General features: G+C 69.2%; 1 protein-coding gene across 4 annotated transcripts; it reads right to left on the bottom strand.

Moving 5' to 3' along the window:
• ARHGEF2 (Rho/Rac guanine nucleotide exchange factor 2) lies at positions 1–21,422 on the bottom strand. Of its 4 annotated transcripts, XM_067313317.1 has the most exons (27): positions 21,404–21,422; positions 18,648–18,963; positions 18,325–18,487; positions 18,064–18,172; positions 17,777–17,816; positions 17,078–17,198; positions 7,308–7,458; positions 6,281–6,348; positions 6,105–6,168; positions 5,748–5,877; positions 5,550–5,659; positions 5,329–5,475; positions 4,966–5,216; positions 4,358–4,483; positions 4,103–4,220; positions 3,753–4,010; positions 3,079–3,155; positions 2,818–2,987; positions 2,533–2,600; positions 2,242–2,433; positions 2,032–2,124; positions 1,892–1,959; positions 1,765–1,806; positions 1,586–1,636; positions 1,059–1,493; positions 742–922; positions 1–581 (listed from the first exon to the last, which is right to left on the bottom strand). In XM_067313317.1, exons 1-27 carry the CDS (start codon positions 21,405–21,407, stop codon positions 496–498), a joined length of 3,639 nt encoding a protein of 1,212 aa, XP_067169418.1. In that variant the 5' UTR covers positions 21,408–21,422; the 3' UTR covers positions 1–495. The 4 variants fall into 4 exon arrangements, with proteins under 4 accessions (XP_067169418.1, XP_067169421.1, XP_067169419.1 ...); XM_067313320.1 differs by lacking the exons at positions 17,078–17,198; positions 17,777–17,816; positions 18,064–18,172; ... (1 more) ...; positions 18,648–18,963; positions 21,404–21,422 and adding an exon at positions 14,109–14,125; XM_067313318.1 differs by lacking the exons at positions 17,078–17,198; positions 17,777–17,816; positions 18,064–18,172; ... (1 more) ...; positions 18,648–18,963; positions 21,404–21,422 and adding an exon at positions 13,185–13,285.
• Positions 21,423–21,921: the final 499 nt, after the last annotated feature.

The raw sequence follows: 21,921 nt of genomic DNA, 5'->3' as shown, positions 1-21,921 counted from the left end.
CCCACCCCCCGGCAGCGGGGACGGATGCTCCCGTGCCGGGACACGCTGGGAGCTCGGGGGGCCCCCGGGAAGCTCCCCCCCCCCTTCCCCGACGCGGGGTCATAGGGGAAGCGCCGGATGGGGGGACATTGCGACCCCCCCCCCGGGGGGACCGTGGGGGGGGGGGGACCGGGAGCCCGTTTGCAGCCCCCCCGGCTGCCTCCTCCCGCCCCACCGAGACTAAATAAATAAATTAACCGGAGCGGAGGGGGGGGGAGCATCGGCCCCAAACCGCTGTGACTCCCCCCATCCCGCCCTGGAGGGGCCCCGATGGGCCCACGCGGCTCCCGTGGGAATAGCGGGCTCCTGTGGGAAGAGCGGCTCCCGGACCCGCTGCCCCCCCCACCGCCTCCCTCTTCCCCCCCTGCCAGCAGCTGGACCCGGCTCCTCCTTGCCCGGCGGCTCCGGGGAAGCCGGTGGCTCTGCCCGGACAGGGGAGGGAGCTCGAGCCGCTCCCTAACTATCCGACGAGCCGCCGTCGCCCTCCTTCAGCTCCTGGCTGCTCTCCACTTCCTCGGGAATGTCTTGCATCCGCAGGAAATCTGCAGGGAAGCGGCAGCGCCGTCAAGACTCCCTCCTCCAGCCCCCCCCTTCCCCCCGGCGCCGCGCTCCCCCTCCGCCAGGGCGGCACGGGGGGGCCCAGGCGTCCGGGATATATCCCCCTCGAACCTGGTACCGGGAAGCGGGCCCCCGGACACCCACCTCGGGGGCTGGCGGGAGGGGAGTGGCGGCCGGGCAAGCCTTCGTCCTCCAGGAGGGCGTCCAGGGCGTCCTCACCCTCCCGCAGCCGCTCGCCGTCGCCCCGGTAGTCCAGCTCGTCGCGGGGGCACGTGCCGAAAGCGTGATGGAAGGGGAGGCCCACGGGGCTGCTGCCGTGGCTCATCTGCGGCAGGAGGGGGGACGAACGAACAGGGAAAGGGCTGAGGCCGGACGAACTCGTGTCACGCACGGGGCATCGTTTACCCCCGCAGCACGGCGGGGTGAATTGGGGACTGGGGGGGGGGGGGGAGGACGGCTACCTGGGGCGGCGTGAAGCTGAGATAGAGCGCGTCGCCGGCGGGCAGGCTCCTCCGGCGGGGATCGGCGCCGGGGCCGCGGTGGCCTCGCGCGCCGCCCTCCTGCCGCAGGGCGGCCAGGTGCCGGCGCGCCTCGTCCAGCTCGCGCTCCAGCCGCCCGCGCTCCTGCTCGCCGTCCCGCAGCCGCGCTTCCAGCGCCCCGGCTTCCTGCGCCTTGTCCTGGCAGAGCTGCCGGCAGCGGGCGAGCTCCTCCTGGAGCAGCGCGTGCTGCCGCTGCAGCAGCGCCAGCTCCGTGCTGGGCTTCTCGCCCGCCCGCAGTGCCACCGGTGCCACCACCGCCACCTCGGGCTGCGGGCCGCCGCGCGCCAGCTTCTCGCGCCGCTCGGGACCCTCCTGCAGCTGCAGCTCCAGCAGCGTGTCCTGCTGGCTCACCACCGCCTGCAGGGCACGGCACGGCGTGGGGCCACCCGTCAGCGCGGCGTCCCCACGGCGTCCCTACCCTGCCACCGTGCACCGCGCGCCCCACCGACCTGCAAGCCGTGCAGCAGCGTGTAGAGGTTCATGAGCCGCTGCATCACCTCCTGTCGGAGGGAGGGAGGGAGAGGATGGTGAGCCCCCCCCCGGGGCGGCGCGGATGGGGGAAACTGAGGCACGCCGGCGCCGCGGCGAGACCCGGCCGCGTCCCCTCCGCGCCGCGTCCCCACCTCACCTCCTGCGGCACCTTCTGCAGCAGCTGGTTGCCGTTGCCGTCCTGCCAAGAGAGCGCAGCGGTCACGGCGGGGGGACGGTGCCCTGGGGACCCCCCACCCAACCCCACGCGCGGCGGCCGCGCTCACCCGCTGCCCGGCGTCCGAGTCGGCCCGGCAAAACTCCAGGGAGCCGTTGAAGGCGCCGGCGTCACCGTCTGCGGGGAAAGCGAGGGGTGAGGGCGGGCGGACGCCGGCGTCGCGCCGGTGCCGCCGTCCCCGCGTCTTACTGCTGGCGCCGGGGCTGCAGCACTCGGCCTCGGCGAGGTGGTTCTGGTCCCGGTCGCGTCCGGCGCCCGTGAACATCTCCTTCAAGCACTCCACTGCGGGAAAAGGCGCCCTGAGCCGCGGCGGCACGCGGCTGCCAACCCGCCCCGTGCCTCAGTTTCCCCAGCCGCAGCATCGCCGCGCAGCATCCGAGCCCCCTCCCCGCCCCGTACCTTCCCGGATGGCGTCGTGCATGAGCTTCTCGCCCCGGGGCCCCTCGGCCGAGTCGGAGCGGAAGAGGGTGCGGGGCGCCAGGGTGGGCGAGGGGTCCTCGCAGCCGCTCGCCAGCGCCAGCATGTCGGCGAACAGCCCCACCTTCTCCTCCAGCAGCTCCGCGATCTCCCGGTCGTGCTGCAGGATGCGGTCTGCGGGGTGCCAGCGAGGGGTGAGCGGCCGGCGGAGGGTGGGAGGGGGACACGGCGGCGGCGGCGGCGGGGGGACGCGCCACCCGCGGCCGTACCCACCTTTCAGCTTGCGCAGGGAGGCTTCGATCTCCGTCTCGATCAGCGGGAAGTCTTGGCGGCTGGGGCAGCTGCAGGGGACGGGGTCAGAGCGGGGACCCGAATCCCCGGCACCGCATCCGCCCTTCCCAGGTGTTGCATCCCTCAACGCTTTTGGCCCCCATTGACCCATCTGCTTTGCAGCAGCTTCGCTGCGCACCCGGTCACCGTGCAAACCCCACGTTGGCCGTGCAAACCCCACGTTGGCCGTGCAAACCCCATCCCGGCATCCCCGGACACGGCACTCACAGGCTGACCGTCTGCTGGATGACCTTCATCCAGTTGTTGCGGTCGTCGCGGGAGGCGGCGTGCACCTCGTACATCTCCGGCGGCGCGGCGCTGATGAGGAACATGCCCTTCTCCTGGTTGGCGATGTCCCGCACGATGAGGTTTTGCAGGGAGATCACGGCCGGTTTGTCCTGCGGGAGAGGGGCAGTGGGTGCTGAAGGGGTCCTGGCATGCCACGGGGCCAGGCCACCGTGGGAACACCCCGTCCCCACCGCGGCTCACCAGCATGGGGAAGGTGTATTTCTGGTCCTTCTCTTGCAGGAAGATGAGGACGTCGGTCATCAGCAGCACAAGGACATCTGGGAGGAAGAGCAAGATGCAAGACGTCAGGGTGCGAGCAAGGCCACCGAGGGGCCGTTCCCGGGCAGTCCCCCAGCTCCTTCCAAAGGTGGTCATGGAGGGTGAGAGCCTCCTGGCACCCCTGTGCCCTGGCACTTTAGGTCCTGGCATCTCCTGGCACCCTGGTCCTCCAGGACCCCCATCCCCTGGCACCCAATCTCCTGCCAACACCATCTTCTGGAATCCTGGTCCCCCAGGATCCAATCTCCTGGCACTCTGGTCCTCCAGGACCCTCATCCTCTGGCACCCAATCTCCTGGTGCCCTGGTTCTCCAGGATCCCCATCTCATGGCACCCTGGTTCTCCAGGATCTCCATCCCCTGGCAGACAGACCCTGGTCTGCCAGGACCCCATTCCCTGGCACCCTGGTCCCCTAGGACCTCCATGTCCTGGAACTCAATCTCCTGACACCCTGGTCCTCCAGAACCCTCATCCCCTGGCACCCAATCTCCTAGCATCCAATCTCCTGGCACCCTGGTCCTGCAGGACACCCATCCCCTGGCACCCCACCACCCCCGGCAGCTCCATGCCCCGTCCTCCCAGCACCCGGTCACCCACCTTTGAAGCGCCCGGCCGCCGTCTTCCAGAGCATGCAGCCGCTGTGCACCAGCTTGCGCCGCAGCAGCTCGTCCTTGCAGAAGACGCCGGCCCGGCTCTCCCAGAGCAGCGGCACCTTGGCGCGGCCGTCCACGCGCCCGTACACCTCCTGCAGCCGCGCGTTCATCTCGAACGTGTGCACCTCCTCGTTGATGGACGAGATGAGCTCCTTGACCAGCTTCAGGGCTCGCGACAGGTCCGCGTAGTCGGCCTCGTTGTCTGCGGCGCGGGGGACGCGGTCAGCGCCCGAAATCCCCCCCCCACGGCCGCCCAGCCCGCTCCCGCGCCCCCCACCACCCCGGCCCCGCTACCTTTGGAGTTTTTGAGGACGCGCTCGATGAGCACCGGGTACTTGGTGATCCTCTGCGTGACGAGCAGGATGCACTCGGGCACCCCGTGGCGCCGGAGCAGCGGGGACCGCGTCATCCTCTGGCGCGGCGGAGGGAGAGGGACGGCGTCAGCGGCACCAGCCCCGCCAGGGAGAGGCTCGCGCTTGGGGAAACCGAGGCACGGAGGGAGGGCGGCCCCCCCGGGGGAGCCGCCGCGGCGCGGGGACGCGCTCTCACCCGGATGAACTGCTGGAAGCGCTTGTCGCGGGCGAGCAGCTCCTTGTAGAGCTTCACGGCCTTGTTGTGCCGGCTGCAGAACTCGGAGTACGCCTTCTTCATCTGCTCTGCACTGGTGCCCGAAAACTGCGGGGGCGAGGAGACGTCAGCGAGGACCGGACCAGCCGGGGTCCCCACATGCCCACCTGGGCTGGCCTGGGCTAGGACCTCCATATCCCAGCACTCAAACTCCTGGCAACTTATCTCCTGGCACCCTGGTCCTCCAGGACCCTCATCCCCTGGCACCCAATCTCCTAGCACCCAATCTCCTGGTACCCTGGTTCTCCAGGATCACCATCTCATGGCACCCTGGTTCTCCAGGATCTCCATCCCCTGGCAGACAGACCCTGGTCTGCCAGGACCCCACTGCCTGGCACTCTGGTCCCCTAGGACCTCCATGTCCTAGCACTCAGTCTCCTGGCACCTTATCTCTTGGCACCCTGGTCCTCCAGGACCCTCATCCCCTGGCACCCAATCTCCTAGCATCCAATCTCCTGGCACCCTGGTCCTGCAGGACACCCATCCCCTGGCACCCCATCACTCCCAGCCCCACCTGGTTGACATCCCACCTGGTTGACGAGGATGTCGCCGAGGCGGTTGATGACAAAGTTCTTGTTGCTGTCCTGGGCCAGGGACTCCTTGCGGCGCTCCAGGAGCTGGGCGAGGAAGCGCTCATGGATCTGGCCCAGCTCGTCCACGCAGGGGAAGATGCTCTGCACGGTGGTGGGCTCCAGCTGCAGCTCCTCCAGCATGCCCTTGCGGAACATGTTGGCCATGATCTTCAGCGTGCGCACGTGGTGGATCTCCGTCTGGATCAGCTCTGCCGAGGGATGGGGGTGGTGTGAGGCGGCCCCTCGCTTGGCCCTGCGTCCCCGTCCCTGCACCCCAACTTGGCCCGCACCCCTTTCCCCCGTCCCCTTGCGTCCCCGCACCGTAGATGACGTCCTGCCGCTTCATGACGTCCATCTTGTGCTGCTGCAGGTAGTTGTTGTCCACGGCCAGGCTCCAGGAGTCGGCCTCGAAGTCCTTCTCGTCCGTCTCGAAGTCGCTCATCAGCTGGTTGAGGATGACGTCGGGGCCTGGGAGGAAGGGCCGCGTGAGCGGAGGGGCCGGCGGCGCCGAGCCCCAGCGCCGTGCCGCCGCCGCGTCCTACCTTCGTCGATGAGCGACTCCACCGAGAGCGTGCGGTTGCGCACGTTGAGCGAGTCCGTGGACTGGGAGAGGATGCGCCGGATGCCCAGCGGAGACTCATCGTTGAAGGTCCTGCCGGGGAGCGAGGCGGGGTAGCGCCGGGCGAGGGGCCCAGGCGTCCGGGCGGCCCCCCGGCGGAGCCCCTCGCCCCTGTGCTTACCCCGCGATGTTGGTGGTGGAGACGCTCTTGGAGAGCGAGAGGGACGGGCGGCCGCGGCGGGAGCCCAGCAGCGTCTGGCGGAAGCTCTCCGAGGGGTAGATGGCCGAGTTGGGGCGCTCCCGGATGGCGGCTGGAGACAGCGGGGCGCGGGGGACGGATCAGCACCCGCCACCCCCCGGCCATTTCGGGATGCTCCGGGATGCTGATACATCCGGGGAGGTGACCCCAGATGCCAGCAAGGACCCGCAGGGTGGCAGCACGTCCCTACGCCGGGGCCACCCAGACCAACCTCCGCCCCGGGACACGTCCCCACCCCAGGGACGCCCCCCATCGCGCCGCCGCCGGCCCCCCGCTCACTCTTGTTGCGCAGCGACACCGACTGCAGCGCCGAGTTGTTCTTCAGCAGCGCGGCTTTCTGTTGCTGCGGGCGGGAGGGAGGGGGGCAGAGGCGTCACGGCCGCGCCAGGGCTGAGACCGGGCGGCTCGTGACACGCGTGCCCGGCACGGAGGCGGCGCCGGGGCTCGGGGCTCACCTTCTGCTTGACCTTGGTGCAGTTGGGCAGCGTGTCCTTGCAGCGGTTGTGGATGGTGACGTTGCAGGCTGCGAGAGAGGGGGACGAGGTTGGGGGGGGGGGGGGGCCCGAGCGTCCGGGCAGCAAGAAACGCTCTTTTTAAACGTCGGCGTAGCTTAAATTGTCTTTTTTGGCCCCTTTGGCTTCGCGGCCGGTTTGGACCGGCTCGGGAAGACGGTGCTGTTTGCTCCACCGGGGTCGGGGCTGCCGGTCGGTGCAAAATAGGGAACTCGGGGCAGGAGCGCGGCGGGTTTCCGGAGCAATGAGGCCGCGGAGGCCGTTTCCCCGAGCGAAGCAGAAACCCTCGGAGCAAGCAGGGCGCCCCGGCACCGACCGACGGCAGCAGATGCAAGGGGATGGCGAGAGCCCCCCCCCCCCCCCTTTGGGCCACCGAAAGCCGTCGGTCCCCAGCTGCCGGGCGGCCGGAGCGGCGGCGGGCGCAGCCGCGGGGAGCAGCTGCGCCGGGCGCAATTGCACCGCGTTCCCGGAGGCGGCTGCGCGTGCATGTGCGGGGGGGGGGTACGTGCATCGCGCAGCCCCCGGCGTGGGCAGCACGGAGGCGGCCCGGACACCAGGCCGGTTTGCAAAGAGCTTTTTTGCAAAAACCCGAGCGTCCGCCGGCCCCGGCGCTCGCAAAGCCGGGGAGGAGGCAGGATGCACCCAACGGGAGCATCCTCCCCCGGAGCCAATCTCGCCGGGAGCGAAAGGGCTTTAAACGGGGCTGGAGGCGGCGGTTCCCGTTGCTCCCGCTCGGCGTGCCGGAGGGAGGGCGGCGTTTGCAGGCAGCCGCCGCTCCCGGCGGGGGGCACGGGGCACGCCGGCAATGGCAATCAGCCCAAACGTTAATTAAAGCGCGCGGCTCCGGCGGGCAGCGGCTCGGCACCTCGCTCCGACGCGCGCGGGGGCTTTTCCCCCCCGGAGCGCGGATGCCGCAGCGGGGGCGGCGTGCAACCCCCCCCCAAATCCCGGGCGCGTTTCGGCTACTCACTGGGGCAGATGAGCGCCTCCTTGGCCGTGATGCTCTTGTTGCAGGCGAAGCACATGGTCATGCCCGAGACGGTGATGGTGGTGAAGAGGTGGCCGTTGGTGTAGCGCGCGTCCTTCTCCTTGCCCTCCTTCATCTTCTCCTTCTCCTTGCCCTGCGCCGAGGGGGGAGCCGGGCGGGTGAGGGGGCCGCGGCGCGGCGCCGGCGCCCCGGCGGCCCCCCGCTCCGCGCTCATGCCCGCAATCGGGGTGGGTTTGGGGGGTTTTTTTTGGATTTTGGGTGTTTTTTTTTCCCCCCCCCCGGGAAATGGGGGTCCCCGCGAGCGGAGCCGCGAGCGGCAGTGCGGGAAAGCGCGGGTGGGGGGTTGGAAAAAAAAAAAAAAAAAGCACCCGGATATCTCAACTCTCCCGTACTTCCCTGCATCCCATAACCATGACAACCGCGCGGCTGATGGAGAAATCCCCCCCCCCCCCACCGCGGTGTTCAGGGATGCACACGATGGCCGGGGGGAGGGGGGGGGGATGCCGCCGTGCCGGAGCCCCCGCCGAGGCCTCGGGGTGCGGGAAGGACCTCGGCCGCGTGCGAAACCGCGGGAAAACCCCTCGCGCTGCTCGGCGCCGGGAGAAAAACGCAGCGGTGGGGGGGGGGGGATGTTCAAACCCCCCCACGCAGAAAACCAACCCAGGTGTCCGGGCCCGGACCCCGCAGCAGCAGCCCGTCCCTTTTTCTTTATTACTATTATTATTATTATTATTAATTTATTTTAAATGCTTGAGCTCCTAAGTGCAGATTGGGGGTGTTTTCCCCCCGGATTGGGGCTGTTCCTGGAGGCTGGGGGCCGGGGGGAGCCCGGCGCCCCGCTCGCCCCCGGGTTGCCATGGTTTTCTCCTCTTAAAAAAAAAAATAAAATAAAAAAAAGGGGAAGCGAGCCAGCGACTTCCTGCGGCAGGTTTCTGAGTCATTCGAGGGCGGCTATTTCTGCTTCCGAGCCGAGGCCGCGGCACGCGCCCCGCTGAAAGCCGGCCACGGGAACGGCCCCGCCGGGGCGCCCCGGGGACCCCCCGGCCGGGAAGCGGCGTCCGGCACCGCGGCCCGGCACAGAGCCGGCTTTGTCCGCCGCTGCCGCCGCCGGCTCGGACCAGGCGCTGCCTGGCACCGGGGCGCCCGCAAAACAGCACCCGGAGCCTCTCCGAGCTGGGCTTATTTTAGGGTGCTTGGGATTTTCGGGGTGCCCAGGCAGGGTGCAGCTTTAAGCCGAAGGGGTTTTCAGTTTTCCCTGTATAAAGCGGATTAAAGATGCAAAACGGGCTGGGAAAGGGCGCAAAAGCGCTGCACGGCCCCCGCAGCCCCCGTTCCCGGCAGCACCCGGCACCCCCCGGCGCGGGAAAACACGCGGGGCACCCGTCCCGCGACACCCGGACCCGCTCGCCGCAGCATCCCTCCGGCGTCGCGCGCAGCCCGGGGAAAGGACGCGGCCCCCGGGGATATCGGGGAAAACCCCGCCAGGAGCCGGCGGCGCCGGGGCGCTCACCCGCTCTCGGCCGCCGAGGCTCTCGGCCTCCCACTCCTCCGGCAGCGAGGCGCAGGAGCAGCAGCACATCCCGCCTCGGCATCGGCCGCCCCGGGGCTGCCAAGGCGGGAGGGCAGCGGCGCCCGCGGCCGCAACATCTGCCCCTTCGTCTGCGCCGCGATTGTTCCCGGCCCTGCGCTGGGTTTTTTTTTGCTTTTTTTTTTTTTTTTTTTGCTTTTTTGCCTTTTTTTTTTTTTTTTTTTTTTGCTTCCCTCCCCTCCCTTTCAAGGGAAGCCGGCGCTGCGCGGGAAGGGGAGGAAAGGGCCCGGAGTTCCTGCGTCCCGGCCCCGACCGCAGGAAACAAAACAGCCGGCGAGACAAAGGAGGGAGGCGATTTCCCTTCCTGCAGCCGCAATCCCCCCCGCCGTTATCCCAGCGGGAAGCTGCATTCGCTCCCCAGAAACTGCCGGCCGGAGCCGGCCCATCCCGTGTACCCGCGCGACGGGAGCCGGGCGTCCGCGGGCGCATTGCACGGCCGAGCCCGGGGAGCAAAATCCACCCCCCCGTCCCGGCGCGCGCGGGAGGAAAATCCCGGCAGCCCGGGCGATTAGGTGCCGCGTGCGACGGCCGAGAGCTGCATTTTGGAGGCGGGTGAAATCCCGCGACACCCCGGCACGCGGGAGCCCCCGGCACCAGCATCAGGCCGGGATCTCCCGCAAGCGGTTCTGGGGGTCAAACACAGGTTTCGCCCCGGGGACTGTTCCCATCTGTAAAATGGGCTGCGCACGGGGCCGAGAGGGGAGGCAACGTCTCCGGCCGGAGGGTCCGCGAGCCACGACGCGCTCCGCGGCCCATCGGAGACCGCCGGTGGGGAGAGAAGCGGGACAAGGCGGATGGAAGGGGCCGGATGGATGCGGCGCCGAGCCTCCGAATTCAGCCGGGGCTGCTTTTCCGAGCGGACGCGGTGCCCCTCAACCGGCCGCCCCGACTCCGAGCACGGGGCTGCGGCTCCCGGCGCGGGATGAAAGCCGCCTTTGTGCCGGGCGGCTCGCGGGCGAACACAGACGGTGCCTGTTGCCGGCTCGCGCCGAGCGCGGGACGGGAAGCCGGCTGCGCCAGGAGCAGCCCGCGGCATCCCAGCGCGGTGCTCGCGGGAGCCGGCACGGCCCCGGCACGAGGTGCCCGGAGAGGCGACGGCGGCTTCGGGAAACGCGGATGAGGTGGCCGGGGGGGCTCATGCACCACGCCACCGCTATAAATAAATACCCCGGGGTGGGGAAAACCGGAGGGTTTCCCCCAGCCGTGCCGCCGGCACCGTGCTTTGGGAGAGAGCCCCAAATTTCCACCTGCACCCGGCTCATCCAAACCCGGCTCCCACCGAAGCGAGCGGATGAGCCAGAAAACCTGTAGGAAACAGGCATTTAAACAAAAAAAACCCGCATCGAACACCCGCCGCTCCTCCAGGCCCGAGTTGCAGGAGGGTAGCGGAAAGTTGCTCAGCTCTAAATAGAAATTCAGGGTTTTTTTTTTTTTAAGGCATCGACGTCGCTCTCGGTACAACGCCTACTGCGGGCATATTTATGCTGGCACGAACCTGACTTCGACCAAGATAGCTCGCAGCTTTTCCTGCGTGAGAACATGCCCGCGCAGCGCTGCCGTAGCCTAGTAACTAAACCCAGACTGGCGGAGGCGAGGGGGAGGCTTCGGCAAAACGACACCCCGGACTTTTTGCCCCCAAAGGTGCCCGTTTCCGCCCCGAAGCTCTTCCCCCCGCGCGCTCCCCTAAAACCCAAGGGGAAAAACGCCCTGCGGAAACGCAGCTCCCCAACCGCGGCACAGGAGAAAGCACCCTCCGATGGCGAAGCCGAATGGAAGCTCCAACTTTTGCCGTTGCTCTCGGATCGGCGCTGGCCCTGCGGCAAAAGTGACACCCCCCCCCCCCCGGCTCCGCTAGGGCTCCTGGGCTTCTTATCACCTGCCTCTGGCACATCCGCGGCCCGCGGGAGCCGGGCGGAGGCAGCGGGAAAGCTTTTCCCAGCTGGAAGCGATGCACAAAAAACGATGGCCCCCGTGTTGCGTGCGTCCCCCCCCCCCCCATCGGGGGCCGCCCTGCCGGGGCGCCTTTGCTGGGAGCCCGAATTTCTAAAGGCCGCGACAGCTGGCGGCAGCAGCCCGCGAGCGAGCGGCGCCGGGAGCCAGAAGGGGAAGGTGGCTGCTCTCCAAGCGCCTGGGATCCTTCATCCCCCTCCCAAATCGCTCCCGCCCAGCTGGAGGCCTTGGGGGGGGGGGGGGAGGCTGGGAAGGGGGAACCGATGGCGGCGCATCCCGGCACCCGCGGCGGATCCCGGCACCCGCGGCCTCCCGGGGTGGGGCGAAAAGGGCCATTGCTGAAACACTCTTTTTTTAACAGAAACCGCCATTTCCCCCCCACCCCACCCCGCCGCGGTGCCCGAACGCGCGGGAGCTCGCCACCGCTTCCCCACCCCACCCCGAGAAACACCAGACCGCCGAGGAAGCCTCCGGGCGGCCCTTTCGCCCCCGAAACCGGCGGGGCTGAACTCCCGCCGTGGGGTTTCCCGCGGCCTGCTCAGACCTGGGAAACTCGGTGCGTGCAAGGCCGGGCCTCCGCCACGTGAGCCGTAGCGGAGACGGCAGCGGCGAAAGGCGGCAGGCGCCTTTGCGAAGCCCCGCGCGGCGTGCCGGATAACGCCCGTTTGGTGTGGGGTAAACTGAGGCACGGCGGGGCGAGCGGGGCCGGAGCAGACCCCAGGCGTCGCCCGCCACGTCCGGCCGGGGCGAGCGTGACCTCGCGCGCCGAGCCGCCCTCGCCGCGAGCTGGCAGCGGGAGCACAAAGCCCTGCCAAGCGCCGGCAACACGCGGCACCAGCTGGGTCCCCCCCCAAGCCCCCCCCTCCCATTCCATCTCTCCCCATCCCCGAAAAACACAGCGGGCTCCGGCTCGCGCGGCAGCATTTCGCCACGCCGGGGCCCAGGCGCTCCGACACCCGCGCCGGCCAACGGGAAACGCTCCCGCGGGACGGCCGGGACCTTGGGGTCAGCCCGGTCCCCAGCTCGCCGCAGCCCCCCCCCCTCCCGTGCCTCAGTTTCCCCGGCACACGGCGGCGGCGGAGCATAACCCCCCCCGCCCCGGGCTTTGTCTCCGCTGGATGCGGCCGCGCTGCAAACAATAACCGGGGGCTCCCGTTTCGCCCGGGCGCAAGGGGCGGCAAATTAAACCCCCCCCTCGCCGCGAAGAAGGGTGGTTTTGGTTTTTTTTTTCCGTTTTTTTTTTTTTTAAATACCGCCAAAACGGCCCCAACTTCGGCGTAAACAAGGATCAGGCGCGAGAACAATTGAGGAAGTTGCAAATCCGCCCCGAAGGCGCCCAAGTTCCCCCTTGCGATGCCCGCTGCTGCCGGCGGCGCGGGGCCGGGGGGGCCCGAGGGGGGGGTCCGGGGAGGGGGGGACCCGTGGGGGGGGGGTCCCGGGGGTCCCGGGCGCATTGTTGTGCGAAGCGCCCACGGCGCACAATGGGGAGAGGGCCGAGCCCTCCGCCGCTCCGCGAAACGGCTTTTGTGCGCGAAAAACGGGGGGGTTAGGAAATAGTTCTTTTTTTTTTTTTCTTTCTTTCTTTTTTGCCGCGCCTCGCCTTCCTGGGGACCCCGACCCAAAATCTTCCCCCCCCCCCCCCCCAGGCAAAAATCACCCCTTTCTCCAAGGGCCGCTGCCGCGGGCTGGGCATCGCCCCGTGTCCGTCCCCCCCCCCCCGCCTCGCAGCACCCGGACTCACCCCGGCGCCCCCGCTCACAGCGCCCAGCTCCGGGACCCCGAAACTTTTCCCCCCGCCTCGCCCGGGCGGGGAGGGGCAGATCCGGCCCCCGAGCGGCGCCGGGCAACAAAGCGGGGCGGGGGGGTTGGGGGGGGGAAGCAGAGCCCCGGCCGGGACGGCGGCGTCCCCCGGGCCCTGCCACCCGCCGGGGCTGCGGCGGGGGGGTGAAACCCGCCCCGGGCGGACGGAGCTGCGATTTAGGGGGTGGAGGGGGGGGGGGGCGAAACCCCCCCTGCATAGAGCCGGGTTGTGAGGGGGGGGGGGTAACGCAACCCCCCCACGCAGACTAGGGGTGTGATGGGGGAAATGCAACCCCCCCAGCAGGGACCAACCCCCCCCTCCATGCAGCCAAGGTAGGGATTGGGGCCGGGGGGGGTGCAACCCCCACGCAAGCAGCCGGGAGGGGGGGATGCAACCGCGCAGCGTGGGCTTGCGAGGGCGGTACGACCCCCCCCCCCCCCCCAGCACGGAAGAGGGAAGCGGGGAGAGGGGGGGCAAAGCAAGGCCGGGGCAGGGCAGCGGGCCCGGGGGGGGCACCCACCTTGCAGACGTTCTCCTTCGCCCGCTCGCTCCTCGCCCGCGCCAGCGACTCGATGCGGGACATAGTCCGCGGAGCCGCCGCCGCCGCCGCGCTCCCGCCCCGTCCCGTCCCGCCGCCGCCACCGCCGGGCTCCGGCCGCCGCCGCCGCCGCCGGGCTCCTCCCCCGGGGCGGCCCCGCAGCGGGGCGGGTCGCGCCGCCGGCCCCGGCCTCGTGCGGCCCCGGGGCCCTTTGTTAGCGCCGGGACCCGCGGCGGCACCGTGGGAACGGCCGCGCCGCAACCGGCCCCGATCCGGCCCCGATGAAACGGCAGCGGCCGCCCGGAGTCACTCCGGAGCCGGGCCGGCACCGTGGGAACGGCCGCTCCGGGTCCGGCCGCTCCGGAGTCAGGCCCGGTCTGGCCCCTGTTAACTGGGAATGGCCACCTGGAGTCACTCCGGATCCGGGCCTGGCACTGTGGGAACGGCTGCCCCCAAAATCGCTCCCTATCTGGCCCCACTTAACTGGCAGCAGCTGCCCCAGTCACTCCGGATCAGGCCCTGGCAGTTTGGGAACAGCCACCTGGGAACAACTGGCCAGAGTCACTCCAGGGACAGTCTAGATCCAGCCCAGCCACATGGGAACAGCTGCCCAGAGCCGTTCCGGATGTGGCCTGACTCCACAGGAGAAAAAAACACCAGGAGTCAGTCCAGATCCAGCCAGCAGTGCGGGAAGGGCTGCCCTGGAGTCACCCCGGATCACACCCCCAGGGCCCTTCCTTAACCAGCCCCGTCTTGCGCCTCAGTTTCCCCTTCCCATGGCACAGCGGAAGACAAGCGACGGGCACCCACGCGGAGGACGGGATGTCGGCAAGCGGCCCTGGATTCCCCCCGCCCCGGCGGCTCCTCGAAGCTTTTGCTTCCAAACTAAGGGAAGCGATACCGTACCCTGCTCTCGGAGCTGCTTCGCGGCACCCTAAATCCCTTCTTCTCCCAACCGAGGCACCGTTGGGCAGCAGCGGCGGAGCCGGGTGCTCCCTTTGCGGAAAGCTGCCTCCTCGGGATGCCGCCGGAGCCACCGCCAGACAAAAGCGGCCCGCGCGGCCGTGGCAAAGGGCGAGCTCCAGCGTGGGCGACTTTTTTTTTTCCCCGGCATGTTTATTTAACCGCGCAAACACACTGCCCTTAGAAACACCCCTCCTGTGCGGAGCCAGCGGATCCGGCCAGGGGCCGAGCTCCCTGATTTAGCTTTTGCAAAGAGGTCGCGGTGATCCAGGGGCCGGGGGGGGGGGGGGATCCGACGTTTGCTTGTAACGGGAATGAGCCGTTGAGTCACGGCCGGCGAGCGCAGCCTTGAAGCAAGCTCAGCGACTTCTTGAGAACAGTCACTGTTTAGACGCAAAATGCATCACTTCCAAGTCATCCTGGCCCCAACGGATTTCCGAAGGGGGGGGGGGGAAAGGAGCCACTTTCCCTGCAAATGCCTCGGGAGTCATAGCCACTGCGGGAGGTTCGGGTTCCCTCCGGAGCTGGAGGAGATCCCCACCGACGCAAGGAGTAAAAAGTTGTATTTAAGTGTGTATTTTAAAGGAATTTTGTTTGTTTTTTTTCCCTTCAAATGTGACTTCTGAAGTCACCCCAGCGCGAGGACGGGAGCTGTCACAAGATGCACCCCCCCGCGGCTGCAAAGCCGGACACATCCCCGCGGGAAACCGAGCCACGCGGGCGCTGTATCCCCAGGAAATCGCCTCTCCCAGGGGTAAAGCGTTACGCCGCGCTACCCGCGTTGGCACCGGGCCGCCGGCGCCCCGTTAAACGTTAACCTGCCCTGCGCTGGCTGCCGAGGGCAACTCCGATTTAACGCGGCTAATGCAACGCGGTTGCATCTCCCAGGACGGAGGCATCACGGGCGAGAGCGGAGACTGCTCCGAGCGCCGGGCAGAGCGCGGATGCAACCATCTCCCCGGACCTTAAGCAAATAAAACTCCCCTTTCTCTCCCCCGCCGGGCCGGCAGCGCTTGACGCTCGCCCGTGTTTAAGTGGAGCAGAGGCAGCGCCATGTGCGCAATAAAGAGAAACGCCGGCGGCCTTCGGCTTAATGAGTAACTGCGAAAAACCCCGGCGCGAGCCAGGAGGTGCAACCGCTCCGAACGCCTATTTCCAGCCAGCGAACGCGCGCCGGGTCAGGGCACCTCCGTGAATGAAGCGTGGCGCGGAGAAGCCGGCGGGCAAGGGGAGCGTTCGCCTCGGAGCGAGCCTCGCTGCCGCCCTCCGCTTTGCTTTCCCCCCCGCCGCCGGCGCGGCCGTGCAAACAGGGGTTTCCTCCGCCGGCGCTAACAGAGGGCGGATTGTTTCCCGACGGCTGGAAAAAGGCCCACGATTGAGAGCCGGGCGCCCTCCGGGCCGGGAGAGCTCCCGTAGCCGAGGCCAGGGGCAGCGCGAGCGGCAGCCGGAGCTGCTCCGGTGGCACGGCCGCCCGGCGCGGGCTCGCTCCTGGGCGTTGTCCGGCTGCCAAGGCAGGGTTTTAATTAAATCGCTTTGCCAAAAAAGCAGAACAAAACCCGGCCAAGCGCCGGCGAGGCCCAGGCTGGCGGGGACCCAGCCAGGGCCCTCGGTGAGGTCAAACCCAAATTAGCGGCTGTAAACCCCCCCCCCCACTGTGCATCCTGCCGGTGTTGCCCCATCCCGGCTGAGCCCCGTTTCGGCTCTGCTCCGGAGCGGAAACGAAGGCGACGCCGGTGCCCGCCGTCCCGGATAACAATTCGGCCCTTGTTTCGGGCATCTCCGGGCTCCACATCTCCCGGAGATGAAGGACGGAGACGGCGGCCCGGGCTCTGCAGGGATCTGTGCCCCGCTCCCATGGGACCCCCGGGGGGCTTCCAGTGGGGACCCCCGGCCGGCAGTGCTCCTCTGCCCCACGCTTCCCCCAAACAGCCCCAAAACCTAAGGATGGAGCTGCCCCAGGGAAAAGCGACCCCTCGGCACCTCCCCTCCAAGCCCGGGTTCCCAACGAAGGGGGATTCGCTGCCGTTTGGCCACAGGGACCCGGCTGTGCCCATACTAGAGGTGGGGAAAACTGAGGCACGGGGGCACGCGATGGGTGGGCACGCGGGGCTTCGGGTCAAGAGCAACGGGAGCCCGCGTTGCCGCAAGGCGGCTGCAGGAAGAGGGCCTGAACGCACGGATCGCTCCGGGAAACAGCTCCGCCGAGCCAGCAAGCCCGGGGGAGGGCGCGCGGGCGGCGAGCTCGCGGCGCAAACGGGCCCTCCCGCGGCAGGAAAAGCCTCACTTCCGCCGCCGCAGCGTGGGCCCGGCGCCCGGGACCGTCTCCGCCCCGCGGCCTCGGAGGGGACGGCCGCGGCCGCCCGGATGGCGTCCCTGAGCATCCCTCCCGCCACATGCCCGAGGGACGGCGGGAGTCGCTCGGGATCGCTGCAAATCCCTGCAAGGGCAGAGCCTCTTCCCCCCCCCCCCTTTTCCAGGCTGCGCCAGCTCCGCGGCCGGTCGGAGCAGAGATGCCATCGGTGCCTGCCACCTGCATCCCGGGGAAATGACTTCACTCCAGGCAGATTTGCTTTGGAAAAGGGGGAGCTGAGAAATCCCAGAAATGCTCCAAGCACAGAGGGGTCCCACGGGGAGCCAGCTGCAGGGGGACGAAGCCGGCGCCTGCCCACGGCGCATTCCCAAAGGACCCTGCACCCGGCACATCCAAGTTTTTCCTTTGCAAAGGATGGAAAACAGCTGGCAATAATGCTGGCCGGGAGAGGGAAACTGAGGCACGGCTACGGGCCGGCAGGGGAACGAAGGCTGCAACGGCGACACCGCGTTTCGGGAAGCAAAGGGACCCCAACACCCCCCCCCCCCCCCCCGCGCGAGGACCGCGGACGCATCCCGCCCCGAATCCGCCCTCCTCCTACCTTGGACTTCCCCGTCATCCTCCTGATGAAGCTGAGGGTCCGGCCCAGGGGGGTCTCGTCCCGGCGCAGGCTCCCCGGCTCGCCCGTGGCCGCCAGCTGCCCGCAGCTCCCGGCGCTGAAGCTGCGGGAGACGGCGGATCAGAGGCGGCCGGGAAGCAGGGAGGAGCGAGCGGCCGCGGCCGCCCGGAGCAGCTGGGCCGCCGCACAGAGCCCTTTCTGTTCGCCCGCGGCCGGCGGCGCCCGTTCCCGTGGCCTCCCGGCGGCGAGGACGCCCCTTTTCCAACCCCGATGCCTCCGGCAGGAATTCGGGGCCAGCTCCGCGACAGGGACCCCCCCTCCCCGGAGGTGCTTCCCGGCTGGCCTCCTCCGTGCCGGCACCCTGTGATCCCTGCGCTAACGAGCCGGGCGCGTTGCCCTAATGAGGACGGGAATGGGCTGTGACAGGCGCCGGGGGCCAAGCGCCGCCGGGCAGGAGTGAGTGAAGTGCGTCAGGTCTCAGCCCCCTCGCAAGGAGGTGGCAAACGGCGGCGGCTTGACCCGGCGGCCGCCCGGACGCCTGGGCCCCCTCGCTGTGCCCGGCGGAGAGGGCTGGCTCCCGGGGAAACCGAGGCACGGGGCGGCTCGTCGAGGTGCTCGAGGACCCGGGGGCATCCGAGGTGCCGCCTTGGCCCGGCCCGCGGCCCCCCCCGGCCCACTCACCCGTTGGCCAGGCTCAGCTGGGAGGCGAAGAGGGAAATTTCTGCAAAGGAAACACGGAGCGAGTGAAGCGGGAGGCCACGGGCGCCTGGAGCGCGAAGCCGGCAGTGGGAAGAGCCGCGGCTTTTTCTTGGAGCACCCACATCCTTTGTGGAAGGCTCCGATTTAGGGGGAACGCGAGGGGGGGATGAGAAATAATTAACTTTTTGGCAGCCCCCTTGATTCGGGCTGGTTATTAGGGAGGTTTTGCGCAGCCGACGCATCCCGGCTCCGGAGGCATCCCTACTCACCGTCCGCATCCGGGAAGCTGTCGATGCCGCTCAGCGACACGGATTTGGAGAGGCCACAGCCACCGGGGCTCTGCCCAGCCCGAAACGCCTGCAGCCGCTTCGCACCCTCCTGCGAGCGGAGCCAGGGAATCAGCGCGGGATCAGGGGGGATGACGGACCGGGGGGGGTCGCCGCCGGCCGCTGCCGCCCCTTCCCCGAAACGGAGCTGCTCGCGGAGGGTCGCTGCCCACCGCACACCCCGGGTCCCCCCCCTGCTCCTACCTGCTCCGGCTTCCCGTCGTCCTCGTCCTCGTCCTGCGAGAGCAGCGACTCCAGGTCGTCGTGGCTGTGGAGCAGGGGCAGGCGCCGGGGGTCCCGCCGGGGCCGCGCCAGCCCCTCCGCGCCGGCGTCGAAGTTGTCGGGACTCAGCCCTTTGAGGCAGGCGCTGCGGTGGGGACAAAGCGGGGGGGTCACCGAGCCGGGACCTTGCGCCGGAGCTCGGGCGGCTGGAAGGAGCCGCCCTGCTCGGAAGCGAAGGATGCTCGGCACAGGGATGCTCCGGAGGGCGGGATGGGGACGGGGAGGGCAGCGGGGCAGGGGGCTACCTGAGCTGCTCGTAGCCGGGTTCCCCGCGCAGCTCCTTGCCCGGCTCCCAGCTGTGCCGGCGGAAAGCGTCCCGGGAGCGCATGGAGGTCCGGAGCACGCAGGTCCGCCGGAGCGGCACCCCTCGGAAGCGATCTTCGTCCTCATCTTCCTCCTCCTCCTCCTCCTCCCAGGGGGCCTGGGCGCCAGGGCTGGGAGTGCGGACGGGCTCCGTGGCCGACACGCGGCGGCGTTTCTGGCCGGGGACGCCGCAGAGGGCACCTTCGCAGGGGCCCAGGAAGACGCCGGCGCCGTTCATGCCGCCCTCGGAGCCGGACGCTGCGGGAGGGAAGGGCGGAGGCGTCGGGGACAGGCGGCGCGGGACCCGCCGGGCAGCAGGGACGGAGGCTCCCTCCGGGCCCCCTGGCTCAGCCCACCGCCGCGGTGCATGGAACGAGTTGGGGCGGCCTCAGCCGAGCTCCGGGGGCCCCCGGAAAGCGCGTGGGGCCAATCTGGCCGGCATGGGAAGGGCTGGAGCCGGCCCCGAGCCCTGTGCAAACATCGCCGGGGGGGGCTGAGCAGCCGCCCCCAGCCCTATTTGCCCCGGTGCCGCCGGCGGCTCGCGGGAAGGCGCCCAAGCACCGGCGCCAGCGGCCGAGCCTGGCCCCCCGCGAGTTACTCATTAACCCCCCAGGAATTCGGCATGCGAGCGCTCTCAGCCGCAGCCTGCCCCAATTCCCCCGTTTCCCTGGGAAGCGCAGCCACGAGGCAGCCGGAGCCCAAGCGGCTCCCGCCCCGACTCACCGCTGCGCTCGGCGGGTGCCGCGCGGGGGCCCGTTCCCACGGCCGGACCTCCGCGGCCCCGGCTCGGACAGGCAGGGAAATGGGATGAGCTCAGCCGCTTTCCTGTTTTTGTGCTCCCGGCACAGTCAGCTGATGAAAACTTTCCTCCCCGCTGGTCCAGGCGCTGCCCTGAGCTGCACCAGGCTGGACCGGGATGAGCCACCGCTCTTCCCGTAAATCCGGAGGTGGTAATAAGACAGCGAGAAAGCGCATAGGGACAAAGTGCAGGGGAGGATGAAGAAAGGGGATGATGATGAGGAGGAGGGCAAGCGAGGAAGGGCTGGGGGTCGCCGGAGCACCCCCCACCCATAACATTTTGGGAAGGGGGAGGACACAGCTAGGGAGAGCAGGTCTACCCAAGCAGAGGGTGCCCCCCGCCCCACGTGTCCTCGGAGGGACCCGGATGCAGCCAGGTGTGTCCGGCGCTCGCTTCCACTTCCTCCAGCGATAAAGCCCGACTCTCCCCAAAGGCACACACGGCCGGCTTGCCGGCGGCGCGGAGGGGCCGGCGCCTAGGAAAAAAAATGCCAGCGCGGCCAGGAACTTCCCGTTTTGCGGTGAGAAAAGGGCCGGGAAGCTCGGAGCACAGCCCGGCACTAGCATCTCACCCCTCTGCACCTTCCTCAGCCTCCTCATCCTCCGCTCCGGCCACCACGACGCCAGGAAGGGGATGCACAGACCCCGTTGCAACGGCCCCGGCTTCGCGCCCGGCTCCGGTGCTCCCGCACGCCCCATGCCACCGCTGGCAGCCCCATTTGCCCCAAATCCATCCTGTTTTGCCCCAACGAACCAAACAAACCCCTTTGGCCTCCGGGAAATGGGCAGCAAGGGCGGCACAGCTCTCCCAGCAGGACGCTGCGGCCGGTACCCGTCCGGTGCCCGGCCGCCCGCCGGATCCATCGGCAGGGGCTCCTCCGGGCACGGACAGGAGTCGCCAGCCTCCCCCCAGCGCTACAAAGCCGGGGCCGAGCGGTCCCTAAAGCCCCCGTTTGCATTTCCAGCCCCCAAAAAAATGTCGGCGCGCAGCAGCTGGAGAGCGGCGAGCGGGCTGGGGGATCACGTTACCCGCGCGAGCCGGCCGGCCGGCCGCCGCCAGCGGCTTTGTTCGCTCCCGCTCCCGCGTAATGGGGCGGAGGACGGCGGAGGGCTCGCGCCGCACCGGGAGGCGAAGGTGACGGGCACCGGGAGAAGGGCTTTTGGGCAGACATGTCCCCCCCCCCCCGTCACCACCCCGCTCCAAGCCAGCTCTTTGGCTCAGTGCTGAGCACTGCCACGCTCATCACACACGCATATAGGATGGCATCTGGGGTGGGTTGTGGGACCAGACCGGGCTCTTCCGACCCCGCTGCCGGAGCCCCATCGCCGGGGACCAGAAACGGCCCCAAACACCTGGCGCTGCCTCACGGACGGGGAAACCAAGGAATGGAGCCGGAGCGAGCGGCTGGAGGCATTGCAGCAATTTCACACCGGGTGCCGGAGGGACCCAGGCGTCCGGCCCCTTTGCTCCTGGGCTCCCACGTGGCCCGGGGGGGGCACGGAGGGGACCGGCAGCAGTGGGTGCTCCCAGCCGGAGCCTGGCACAGCTCGGCTCACCCGTCGGGGCACCCGCGGAGCCGCTCGCCCTGCGATCCCTACCTGCTGCCACCGGAGCGGCCCGGCCCCGCGGGACCCTGGTGCCAGCAGCGCAATGCCCGATGCCGGCGGGGTACCGGCCCCGCTCCGAACTCCTGGCGCTCTCCTCCCCCTCCACCCTGGCCTCTTCCACAGCACAAAATAAACCAGGAACCACTTGGCAAATCAGCTCCTTTTGCCTGTTAACCCTTTGCCCTGCACAGCCGGGATCCTCCACGCCCGGAGGAAGGCAACCACACTCCTCCATCCTCGCGGGGCGCCCCAAATTGGGCCTTTCCCCCCCCCGGTTTTGCTCCTTCCTTACCCATCAGCCGTGGCTCTGCGCGGGGCACCGAGCAGCCCTCGTTTCTTCCTGCTCCATCAGGTTCCCGCGTCCGGGGGCTGCGGTTGCCCTGTTCTGGCTCCCGGCAGCCCAAAACACCCAGGACCGGGAGTTATTAAGAAACCGTCACCGCAGGCAGGAGCGGGGCCGCCCCGAGGCGGAGGGTCAAACCCTCTAAATCGGCTCCGGGGCCGCGTTAACCCTTCCGCCGCTTGGGGACAGAGCATGCACCTTGCCGGGCGCTGAGCCAACCCGGCCCCTCTGGATCCAGGAGGGATTTGGCAGCCCGAGGAAAAAAGCCGGGTCTGCTGTCACATGGAGCACCAGTTCAGCAGAAAAAAAAAACCCTCTCTCACCCCACGCACGGGCCGGGCACCGTCTCCCTGCCCCGTATCCCTCGGAAAAAGGCGACGAGAGTGTTTGTTTTAAACAAACGGGTGGCACCGGGACCTTTGTGCAGCAGGAGCACGGTGCCAGGAGGTGAGGTGCACCTGCAGGAT

This window comes from Apteryx mantelli, chromosome 31 (genome assembly GCF_036417845.1).
Source record: "Apteryx mantelli isolate bAptMan1 chromosome 31, bAptMan1.hap1, whole genome shotgun sequence".
NCBI lineage: Eukaryota > Metazoa > Chordata > Aves > Apterygiformes > Apterygidae > Apteryx > Apteryx mantelli.
This window is presented reverse-complemented; position numbering and strand designations above follow the sequence as displayed.